Source organism: Girardinichthys multiradiatus, chromosome 19 (assembly GCF_021462225.1).
Source record: "Girardinichthys multiradiatus isolate DD_20200921_A chromosome 19, DD_fGirMul_XY1, whole genome shotgun sequence".
In the NCBI taxonomy this organism is placed as follows: Eukaryota; Metazoa; Chordata; class Actinopteri; order Cyprinodontiformes; family Goodeidae; genus Girardinichthys; species Girardinichthys multiradiatus.
In genome coordinates, this window is record NC_061811.1 from 39387235 (window position 1) to 39399685 (window position 12451).

Sequence of the window (12451 nt, forward strand, 5' to 3'; positions counted from 1 at the left end):
CCCCCCATTTGTATGTAAGAACATGAAATAAAAAGAGCTTAAAATGAAAATCGGGGTTAAAAAGTAAAAGTCACTGAAATACTAAAGTAGCTTTACAAAATAAAAGTGTCATAAAATAAAACTGCATTATGAAATAAATAAATCTTTAAGTAAATTAAATAAATCTTGAAATGAATTAAATAAATAAGATGAAAATTTCTTTTAACATAATTATTTTCTTTTATTTCACAGGGATATTTATTTATTTCATGGAATATTTATTAATAATTTATCAATAGCAGTATTTATTTATTTAATTTTGAATGAAATGGCTCTCCATATAGGTGCGCATATTTCAGTTGATGATAAAATTTTGGTTGGATCCAAAAAATCTTTGGACCTGTCGAAAATATGTTACTTTTACAATTTCCATCAACAGAACTCCTTGCAGCAAATTAAAACAGTTCTGTTAGGATTTGCTCCCTTTGCTGGGAGATTTTAGAATCTGATGTTTTCATTTTTTCATTTATTTTTACATTGAATTTAGTACAGTCACTGTGTAAGTTCTGTGATGTTCCTTCTCAGTAACACATTTAATGTACTTGTCTCTGAAGGTGGTAATTCCCTTGCTACATATACAACTACCATCCCGCCCAGTGTCACCAGGCTGACACTGAGAGTCGCCATAACTCTGAAAGACATGGACTCCATTGCACCTAAAGTTCCAGGACTTGAGCACCTGGACATTGAGCAGAACCGTTCTAGCGGAAGCCTCTGCAGACGAATCCCCATGCTATTTCCTCAACTCAAGACTCTTAGGATACGGTGAGCCTGAATATTTTTAAACTTGATCTTGTGGTTCACCAAAAATGACACCAACTACTTAGGATAACTACTTATTGATTATTGCTACATTAAACCCTAAAGTTTTATTTACAGAATAAAACAAAATGTTAGGATATAAAAATAAATTGTCTGTAGATATTTTGTTCTGTTGGGTCAAAATTTAATGCATATCAAAAATTGCCATTATACTGTATGTTGGAAAAAGAAAAATCACATCACATTATGATGTGATTTGCGTCTGACAAGGCAAAATGTGCACTTAAGAATTTTGAAGCGTTTTAAACCAGAGAGACCAACCAATAGCTGAACAAACATATTTCCAGCCTGAAAATGTTTTCTTGATAGGAGAGTGAAACCTTCGTCATTACTTTTCCTCAATTATAATTTACATGGCAATCTTTTTTAATACACATACTCTTACTTGTAGTTGGGGAGCTGGCCCCTGGGGGGGGATTCATGCTGGTGCCTTGGTCCGCACACCATCGTTCCTTACATATGCAACACAACACAGCAGTATGATCTTGGGATGTGCGACAATAGGTCTTGTTGGCATTGGGAGGAATCTGTCCTGCACCTCAACTGTAATGCACTAGAAACACAGCTTTGGGGTTTAGGTTGGAAGAGACTCTGCTGTCAACAAGCAGTGGGGTCTTGAACACCCCAGCCACAACCCCAATTTTAATTTATCTTAGACATATAGATTTGCATTAATCACGCTTCACATTACCACAGACACACAAACGGACATCATGGAGAGGGGGCTGTGCTAGGGGGGCACGGTGTGGTCCTCTGGCTCCCGCTGTGGAGCCTATGCCGGTTCGATCACTCTTTGCATTTTTGGCCTGAAGGCTGCTACTCCTGTGCCTTTGCAGGCGACATACCTCTGTGCTGGTCGTATTGGCTGCCCTTGAGTGATGCTTTGTCTGGCTGCCTAGACTGCTGCCTGGGAGCCACAACAGAACTGAAGACAATAATCTACCATATCCACCAGCTTCTGGTATAGAAACTGGCAGATGGATGATTTCAAACGGTTGCATACACATTGCCTAAAAGACACCCCTTTCATTTATCAAGCATGTTTGACAGTAGAGCATAAGCACTGACAAGTACATTCCTCATTTACAAGATAGATGGACAGATAACTATGTAAATGGTTTAGGAGAACCTCTAAAAATTCATAAACAGCACAGTTTATCTTTCTTCTCTTTTTAATGTGGTTTGCCCACATTGCTGCACAGCAGTATCTGGTCTGCCTCATCATCCAATGATGTCTGTGAATTGCAGACTTATAAGAATAACACACAAGCAATCATTGCACCAAAGGTATATACACTGAACAAAAATATAAATGTTTTTTTTCTTCCATTTTTCATGAGCTGAACACAAAGATCTAAAACATTGTCTATATACACAAAATAACCATTTCTCTCAAATATTGTTCACAAATCTGTCTAAATCTGTGATAGTGAGCACTTCTCCTTTGCATAGATAATACATCCCACCTCACAGGTTTGGCCTATCAAGATGTTGATTAGACAGCACGATCATTGCACAGGTGTGCCTTAGGCTTGCCACAAAAAAAGACCACTCTGAAATGAGCTGTTTTATGACGCAGCACAATGCCACAGATGTCGCAAGTTTTGAGGGAGCATGCAATTGGCATGCTGACTGCAGGGATGTCCACCAGAGCCGTTGCCCGTGAAATGAATGTTCATCCCTCTACAATAAGCCATCTCCAAAGGCGTTTCAGAGAATTTTGAAGTACATCCAACTGGCCTCACAATCGCAGACCACGTGTAACCACACCAGCCCAGGACCTCCACATTTAACATGTTCACCGCCAAGATAGCCAGAGACCAGCCACCTGGACAGCTGCTGAAACAATCAGTTTGCACAACCAAAGAATTTCTGCACAAACTGTCAGAAACCATCTGAGGGAAGCTCATCTGCATGCTCGTCATCCTCATCGGGGTCTCAACCAGTCCGTCGTCGTAACCAAATTGAGTGGGCAAATGCTCATATCCGATGGCGTCTGGCACAATGTAGAGGTGTGCTCTTCACGGATGAATCCCGGTTTTCACTGTTCAGGGCAGATGGCAGACAGCGTATGGCGTCATGTGGGTGAACTGTTTCCTGATGTCAATGTTGTAGACCGAGTGGCCTATGGTGGTGGCAGGGTTATGGTATGAGCAGGCGTATGTCATGAACATCGAACCTATTGATGGCCTTTTGAATGCACAGAGATACCGTGAAGACATCCTGAGGCCCACTGTTGTGCCATTCATCCATGACCATCACATCTTGTTGCAGCATTTATAATACACAAGATGTACACAATTCCTGGAAGCTGAAAACATCGTAGTTCTTGCATGGCCAGCCTACTCACCGGACATGTCACCCATTGAACATGTTTGGGATGCTCTGGATTGGCGTATACGATAGTGTGTTCCAGTTCCTGACAATATCCATCAACTTCACACAGCCATTGAAGAGGAGTGGACAAACATTCCACAGGCCACAATCAACAACCTGATCTACTCTACAGGTCCTTCTCAAAATATTAGCATATTGTGATAAAGTTCATTATTTTCCATAATGTCATGATGAACATTTAACATTCATATATTTTAGATTCATTGCACACTAACTGAAATATTTCAGGTCTTTTATTGTCTTAATACGGATGATTTTGGCATACAGCTCATGAAAATCCAAAATTCCTATCTCACAAAATTAGCATATCATTAAAAGGGTCTCTAAACAAGCTATGAACCTAATCATCTGAATCAACGAGTTAACTCTAAACACCTGCAAAAGATTCCTGAGGCCTTTAAAACTCCCAGCCTGGTTCATCACTCAAAACCCCAATCATGGGTAAGACTGCCGACGTGACTGCTGTGAGATAGGAATTTTGGGTTTTCATGAGCTGTATGCCAAAATCATCTGTATTAAGACAATAAAAGACCTGAAATATTTCAGTTAGTGTGCAATGAATCTAAAATATGTGAATGTTAAATTTTCATCATGACATTATGGGAAATAATGAACTTTATCACAATATGCTAATATTTTGAGAAGGACCTGTATGTGAAGGAGATGTGTTGCACTGTGTGAGGCAAATGGTCGTCACACCAGATACTGACTGGTTTTCAGAGCCCCCTCAATGAAGCAAAACAGCATATTTCAGAGTGGTCTTTTATTGTGACCAGGCTAAGGCACACCTGTGCAATAATCATGCTGTCTAATCAGCATCCTGATATGCCAAACCTGTGAGGTGGGATGTATTATCTATGCAAATTAGAAGTGCTATCAGATTTAGACAGATTTGTGAACAATATTTGAGAGAAATTGTTATTTTGTGTATAAAGACAATATTTTAGATCTTGCTCATGAAAAATGGGAGCAAAAACAAAAAGTGTTGCGTTTATATTTTTACAATTGTACTAAACATAACTGCTAACATTAGCTAAAATTAAAAGACTATGGACAAAAGTTGTTTTCTACATATTGGAACTGAAATGTAAACATCTGATTTTTGATCAATGTCTGGAATTTGCATGTATGCATTTGAATTGTTTAAAATGGTACTCTTGAGAATCAAAAAGGGAACTTGAACAAAACTTTCTTTGTCCCAGACACTTCACCTCCTTTGAAAATGTATTGACTGTGAACTCTATTATATGCAACTGAGGAAATTCACTACAACTCTTAAGCATACAAACAAGTACAAACAGAAATCAATTCACAGCCTGCTTGAATAAATATACTGGTAATGTTATGTACAAAGGTCTCTAAGAGTTCTCTGTTTCCGATCCCCGTTTTTCAAGTCTCATATCTCTAAATCTTGGCAATAGAGGAAAAAATAGAAAGCATATTTCATAAAGCTAAAATAGATTAATAAATAAGATCCTAATGTTTTGCTTACCATTTAAGAACAGTATAAAAGTGAAAGGAGGGGTAAACTTTGTATAGCCTTTGTTAAGTTTTGAGATATTTGTTACCTTTGTAATGCAATAAAACAACCTATTTCCCATCTGGTTTTCTGCAGATTTTTCCGCCGAGAGCCAGAGAAAGACCTTCTAAGTCTCCACAAACTTCGACACCTGGTACAGCTGGAGCTACTGGTTGAGCGTTCATTTATCCTGAGAGATTACCTTAATGGCCACCCCTGGCCCAGCCCCTGTGTGCAGGAGCTTATAAATGAGCTTCGGGAGCTGTCCGAGAACAGGATCACAGTCATCACGACAATGCGGCAGAGAAACCTTCTACGAGAGTGTGACTGTTTGTGGGAAGGGGACTGATGTGCAAATTTGAGAAAAAATAGTTATCAAATTCTTATAGCGCTACACAAAAGGACACTATTAGCAATGTTTATTGGTTACTGATGCAGTAGTTGGCTCTATTCCTGAGGTAAAACATCATTCTACATGTAAGCATTTATTAACAAACTGAATTTCAAATCAGTGGTTTAGAGGATTTATACACCATTTAGCTTATTTCAAACTGATAAAATACCAGCTAAAACAGATTTCTGTGATTGTCGGCTAGAAACCTGAAGAGGCACACTTTAGGTGAAAATTCTATGGCACTGAAATTCTAAAATCTATTGCATTACATGTGCCAATGCAGCAGGAGTCTGGCATTGTGTTACAAAATTGTTGAATATTAAAATAAACTTATTCAGTTCACTTAGATTTTTAAACACATAATTATCTAAGTTTTGAAAGTACTACATTAATTGGTTAAAGAAGCAAAAAAAAAAGTAAGTTTTTAGGATACATTTTATTTATTTTCAGATTTTATGCTTTATGGATACAGTCTGACTATAGACATGACAGGTATTATGAAGAGTTTGTTCCACCTACTATGTATCTTGAGCTTTTAAGAGAAATTGTTCCAAGTCATGAAGTGAAATGGCTACATTTTGTTTTTGCCTTCAGTTTATTATTATACTTTATTCACATTTAGACCATTTGTTAAACCATACTTGACATGTTACTGGCAGCAATATTAGTTGATGGGATGGCTTTCATTTCAAGGAGTTTAATAAAAGCAACATGGGTCATGTATGCATTTCGTTGTTTGTACGTCCAAATAACTATAAATGCAAAATGCATTTTTGATTTTTACAACAAACAGTTGAACATTGTGGTCTTACTCTGTACAGTATAAATAAGAAAACAAAAGATTACTCTTTAATGTTTCTTCTAGGTTTTGTTTTCAGCACAAACATCCTCCCTACCTTATTCAATCTTGATATTATGAACCTCTCATTGTAGCTCAAAAAAACTTGTGGGAGTAACTCAAGCAGAAAACATTATTTATGTGGCAGACAGTGGAGAGGCCAGAAATCAGGGACCAAACTATGCATTTCACAATGAAAGCAAATTTTATAAAATGCCTCCATAAAAAAGTGGTGGTTTGGTGCAGCTTAACCAAACAAGGCAAAATACTACAAAACCATATAGATGACACTATTACATTTGATATGCAATCTACTGAGATTGTTCTTGTTTTACCTTCTTTGCAAAACCTGTGCTTGGCAAAGTATGCTCTTAACAGATCTTTTGTTTTGGCTGACACTTTGTTTTTATGAACATCAATATTATCCCTGAAAAGGATTGAAGTTGTAGGGAAGACCAAAATCCAGGTGTGCCTCAGAATTCCAGGAGCAGTGATAGAGGCTCCAGAGACTTTAAGATAATCTCTTGTTTCTGTCCATAGACTCCATGCTCCACCTTCATGCCCTCTTTTGAGCACTTTGCTGAGTCTGACATGAGCTGTCTGCAGGCTAAAACTAGGTTTGAGAAATGCTGAGCACCCAGCCAAGGCTCACATCCATCTTTGTACTGCATCCTTTTGTTGGCCAGTGGTTCACCAACCAAGGAGTCTTGGGGAACCAATAAAACACTCCCAGGAAGGTCAAGAACAGACACCGTGTGCCTGTCTTTTCGAAAAACTTTAGTGGACATGAACTTGTTGGCTGTTCAGAAAAAGATGAAAAAAGACAAAGGTGACTAAATTTAAACAGAGCGGGTTAAAGTAGCTTAAAACGTTTATAGTAATACATTAATAAGTTGGTAGATTAATTCCATACAACATGACATTTTTAATATAAAATATAATTAGCAACAGTGATCAGCAAAAATCTAACACTCATCTGTTACAAAGTGCTCTTTATGTATATATATATATATATATATACACATACACATATATTGTTTTTTTATATATATTTTATATACACATACGTATATACAGGGGTTGGACAATGAAAATGAAACACCTGTCATTTTAGTGTGGGAGGTTTCATGGCTAAATTGGACCAGCCTGGTAGCCAGTCTTCATTGATTGCACATTGCACCAGTAAGAGCAGAGTGTGAAGGTTCAATTAGCAGGGTAAGAGCACAGTTTTGGTCAAAATATTGAAATGCACACAACATTATGGGTGACATACCAGAGTTCAAAAGAGGACAAATTGTTGGTGTACGTCTTGCTGGCGCATCTGTGACCAAGACAGCAAGTCTTTGTGATTTATGAAGAGCCACAGTATCCAGGGTAATGTCAGCATACCACCAAGAAGGACGAACCACACCAACAGGTTTAACTGTGGACGCAAGAGGAAGCTGTCTGAAAGGGATGTTGGGGTGCTAACCCGGATTGTATCCAAAAAACATAAAACCACGGCTGCCCAAATCACGGCAGAGTTAAATGCGCACCTCAACTCTCCTGTTTCCACCAGAACTGTCCGTTTGGAGCTCCACAGGGTCAATATACACGGCCGGGCTGCTATAGCCAAACCTTTGGTCACTCATGCTAATGCCAAACGTTGGTTTCAATGGTGCAAGAAGCGCAAATCTTGGGCTGTGGACAATGTGAAACATGTATTGTTCTGTGATGAGTCCACCTTTACTGTTTTCCCCACATCTGGGAGAGTTACGGTGTGGAGAAGCACCAAAGAAGCGTACCACCCAAACTGTTGCATGCCCAGAGTGAAGCGTGGTGGTGGATCAGTGATGGTTTGGGCTGCCATATCATGGCATTCCCTTGGCCCAATACTTGTGCTAGATGGGCGCGTCACTGCCAAGGACTACCGAACCGTTCTTGAGGACCATGTGCATCCAATGGTTCAAACATTGTATCCTGAAGGCGGTGCCGTGTATCAGAATGACAATGCACCAATACACATAGCAAGACTGGTGAAAGATTGGTTTGATGAACATGAAAGTGAAGTTGAACATCTCCCATGGCCTGCACAGTCACCAGATCTAAATATTATTGAGCCACTTTGGGGTGTTTGGAGGAGCGAGTCAGGAAATGTTTTCCTCCACCAGTATCACGTAGTGACCTGGCCACTATCCTGCAAGAAGAATGGCTTAAAATCCCTCTGACCACTGTGCATTCCCAAGACGAATTGACGCTGTATTGGCCGCAAAAGGAGGCCCTACACCATACTAATAAATTATTGTGGTCTAAAACCAGGTGTTTCAGTTTCATTGTCCAACCCCTGTATGCATGTATATATATATATATATATATATATATATATATATATATATATATATATATATATATATATATATATATATATATATATTTGAACAGGAGGAAAACATTCTGGCAGGGTCAGCCTGATGGAATCCATTTATCCCAAACTAAGGAAAGCTGTGGGATGACTCTTTGAAAGATCAGGACAGAAAGACATAAAAAGACAAGTATTAAGAGGAAATTGAAGAATATGATATCAAAATATTAGATGGGTGGAGAGGCTGGGGGACACAGATAGTGGTAGTGTACAATGAAATAAGAAACCTGATGTCAGAACAGACACTAAGTCCAATACGGTAATAGAAATTACTTCCAACCTGAATGACTCTGCTCTTCACCAAAAAAAATGGCAAAATACCAGTATAAACATGCAAAAAACCGATCTGCACTTGAGATTCGGTGCGCAAACGTTTTTTATTGATTTTTGAGAAGTTCATTCATTCATCTTCTATGCCACTCATTCCATAGTGGCTCATGGGGGAGCTGGTGCCTATCTCCAGCAGTCTACAGGCGAGAGGCAGGGTACACCCTGGACAGGTCAGCAATCCATCCCAGGTCACTACAGGACAAACAACCATGCACACACTCATTCACACCTAAGGGCAATTTTAAAAGACAAATTCACCTAACAGTCATGTTTTTGGACTGTGGGAGGAAGCCGGAGTACCCGGTGAGAACCCACACATGCATGCGGAGAACATGCAAACTCGATGCAGAAAGATCCCCGGCCGGAGTCGAATCCAGGACGACCTTCTTGCTGCAAGGCACACCAACTGCGCCACCGTGCATAATGTATAAATAATTTTCTACATGCCAGTTTAGTACAATGTAATTAAAAACAGATTTTCTTTTTACTTTTTATACATTACCCCCTTCTTCCATTACTTGTAGGAAGCCCAGGTTGTGTTTCGATACAAATTACTCAGGTAATTTCACTTTCCTGGCACTTTACTTTCACTGGTAAATGGTCCACTTTTGAGTAGATCTTTTCAGCTTTCCCCGGGGTTGTGTGCAGCAAACGGAGATCTGGCCTAAGCTAAGCTTAGCTAACCGGGCGACTGGACTCGGACTTCCCCGCTAGCCGCTGCCTGATCTCAGCCCGGCACTGTGGAATTTCCTGCTACCTGTTATCTGTTTGTCGCAGCTGACAGTGAATATAAAGCATTTAGTAGACAAATGTTTTAATCTGAAGTGCTTATGATCAGAGCACTTAAAATTGTACATAGAAAATACACATTTCACTAGGACTGTCTTTTCATGTAAAGCTAACTTAGTGGAGTATGAACTGCTATATTTATTTCTCTCTTACATATATTTATTCATCTAATATTTTTAATTGTTCATAGTTTATGCAGACAGCTCTGCAGGAGGAGAAACAACAATTCCAGATTTGGATGCAGTCTCCCAGAAGCTCAGGGATCCTGCCATTCTCTGCTCTACTGTCTATGCATCTTCTACTTTATATAAATATTTTCTTATGATTAGACAAGGTATCAATTCCCTGTACTTTTGGACTGATTATCAGTTTTTTATTCTAATAAATACACATTTTACTAAAAACAATTTCTGTAGTTATCAGTTTAACTGATGATAATAAAAGGAAAATAAGTGTGTCAGTGTTTATTAGTGTTTATTGGGAGGAATTAATCAACTGTATAACTCTAAAGATGCTCATCATCTATTATCAGTTGAAACAATACAAATATTTAAATGAAGTAAAGGAGTAATGCCATCTGCTGGACTAAACTTCCCTATACCTATACCTCATTTGGCTGATTTAAATAAATGCTCCGTGGCAATGGAAAAAAAAAGTATAGAATTTCCTGGTATTCCTATTACCCAAGTAAAGCAAATCCTGGGGATTTCAGTGCAAAAGCAGCTATTGCTATAATTTGAAAGATACCCACCTTGTTTCCTACCTACTTCTTGATTGAATGAAAATCACTTTAAATCTTGATCTGCAAGAGTTAGGTATAGTTTTGGTTATAGTTATAGTTTGCAAGAATAAAGTAAAGAACTATTTTTAGTGATGTACTCAGGAAGGTGTATATCAGTTTGCACGCTGCCGACGCAAATTCTGTCCGGGATAACTACTTTGGCATGACACCTGTCTATGTAGACCAGGTCCTTTGATAGATGCAGCCCCTGAATTTGGGCACAGCCAACACCTGCGGGCATCCAATGTAACCTGACAAAGCACTTGGCTCAGCTCTGACGGAGCTCCAGTAGCTCTCCGATATTACGTGGGCGCCAGATGGGATGCTGCTGGCGCTCACATACTTCAGTCCAGCTACAGCTTAATGCTAAGCAGCGCTGGTGAAAGTTTAGTTTCTCAAAGGAGGAACTGTGCTTTTTCATATTAAAAGCTCTCTGACTAATGATGACGGTGTGACTGACACAGTATAAATGTAAACAGAGAAGATAGAAAGAGAAGTAGGCATGAGAATATATACCTGCTCTTTTATTGAATAGTAAAGAAAACTGAAAGAATTAACTTTTTTTTAATAAGTAGAGGCTGATGGAAGTCAACATTATGTTTTATGCTGACCCCAACCCCATTGAAGTTGGATGTTGTGTAAAACGTAAATAAAAACAGAATACAATGATTTTCAAATTCTGTTCAAACTATATGCAACTGAATACACTACAAAGAAAATATATTTCATGTTCAAACTGATACACCAAATTGTTTTTTTTTTTATATTCACTTATTTTGAATTTGATGCTTGCAACACAAAAGCTGTGACGGGAGCAACAAAAGAAAGTTGAGGAATGCTCAAAATGGAAATTTCCACAGGTACTCGTACTCGTCGTCTTCCGCTTATCCGGGACCGGGTCGCGGGGGCAGCAGACTCAGCAGAGACGTCCAGACGTCCCTCTCTCCAGACACCTCCTCTAGTTCCTCCAGGGGGAGCCCAAGGCGTTCCCAGGCCAGCCGAGAGACATAGTCCCTCCAGCGTGTCCTGGGCCGTCCCCTGGGCCTCCTCCCGGTGGGACGTGCCTGGAACACCTCCCGAGGAAGGCGTCCAGGAGGCATCCGGTATAGATGCCCGAGCCACCTCAACTGGCTCCTCTCGATGTGGAGGAGCAGCGGCTCTACTCCGAGCCCCTCCCGGATGGCCGAGCTCCTCACCCTATCTCTAAGGGAGTGCCCGGCCACCCTACGGAGGAAGCTCATTTCAGCCGCTTGTATCCGGGATCTCGTTCTTTCGGTCATGACCCAAAGTTCATGGCCATAGGTGAGGGTAGGAACGTAGACCGACCGGTAAATTGAGAGCTTTGCTTTTCGGCTCAGCTCTCTCTTCACCACAACGGACCGGCACAGCGCCCCCATTACTGTGGCAGCCGCACCGATCCGTCTGTCGATTTCCCGCTCCATTCTTCCCTCACTCGTGAACAAGACCCCGAGATACTTAAACTCCTCCACTTGAGGCAGGAACTCCCCTCCAACCTGAAGAGGACAAGCCACCCTTTTCCGGTCGAGTACCATGGCCTCGGACTTGGTGAACAGGTCAATTGGGAACAGGCGAGTATCATGATTGGGTATTAAAAGAGCTTACCCAAAAGTTTAGTCGTTCACCAGCAAGGATGTCGCAAGGTTCCCCACTTTGTGAACTGCGTGAGCAAATAGTCTGACAGTTAAAGAAGAACGTTTCTCAACATTCAAGTGTAAGAAATTTAGGGATTTCATCATCTAGTGAAAAAGTGTGCTGTGGTCTGACGAGTCCAAGTGTTTTTGAAAACCATGCACGTCATGTCCCCCAGGCCAAAGAGGAAAAGGACTATCCATATTGTTATCAGCTCAAAGTTCAAAAGCCAGCATCTGTGATGGTATGGGGATGTGTACCCATGGCATGGGTAACTTGCACATCTGTGAAGGCACCATTAAAGAGGAACTAAACCCCAAATCAACTTTTTTTTGCAGATAAACTATAAACTGGGCTTTAAGTGTGCTATCTTTGTGTTACTGTGCTATTTTTAAATTTTATGTAAACTTATTTAATTCTGCAATATTTGTCCTAAACCGTCTTAGTGCTGCTCTCTTTGGGTTGAACGGTGGTTACTGTAGTTCAGTTTT

General features: G+C 39.9%; 2 protein-coding genes across 12 annotated transcripts in view; one reads left to right on the plus strand and one right to left on the minus strand.

Moving 5' to 3' along the window:
- Positions 1 to 5894, plus strand: part of im:7136021 — a 60480-nt gene extending 54586 nt beyond the window's left edge. The window contains exons 3-4 of the mRNA XM_047345045.1: positions 594 to 804; positions 4874 to 5894. Coding sequence (XP_047201001.1) covers positions 594 to 804; positions 4874 to 5126 — 464 coding nt within the window. The 3' untranslated portion in view covers positions 5127 to 5894. The remainder of the gene's footprint in view (positions 1 to 593; positions 805 to 4873) is intronic.
- The window catches only part of LOC124855289, a 64201-nt gene continuing 57338 nt past the window's right edge, over positions 5589 to 12451 (minus strand). For 4 of the 11 annotated variants that reach the window (XM_047345034.1, XM_047345033.1, XM_047345031.1 and 1 more), the window contains exon 19: positions 5589 to 6808. In XM_047345034.1, coding sequence (XP_047200990.1) covers positions 6483 to 6808 — 326 coding nt within the window. In that variant the 3' untranslated portion in view covers positions 5589 to 6482. Of the gene's footprint in view, positions 6809 to 10280; positions 10332 to 12451 lie in introns of those variants that run through there. The other 7 variants (XM_047345037.1, XM_047345036.1, XM_047345042.1 and 4 more) reach the window with 6 other exon arrangements.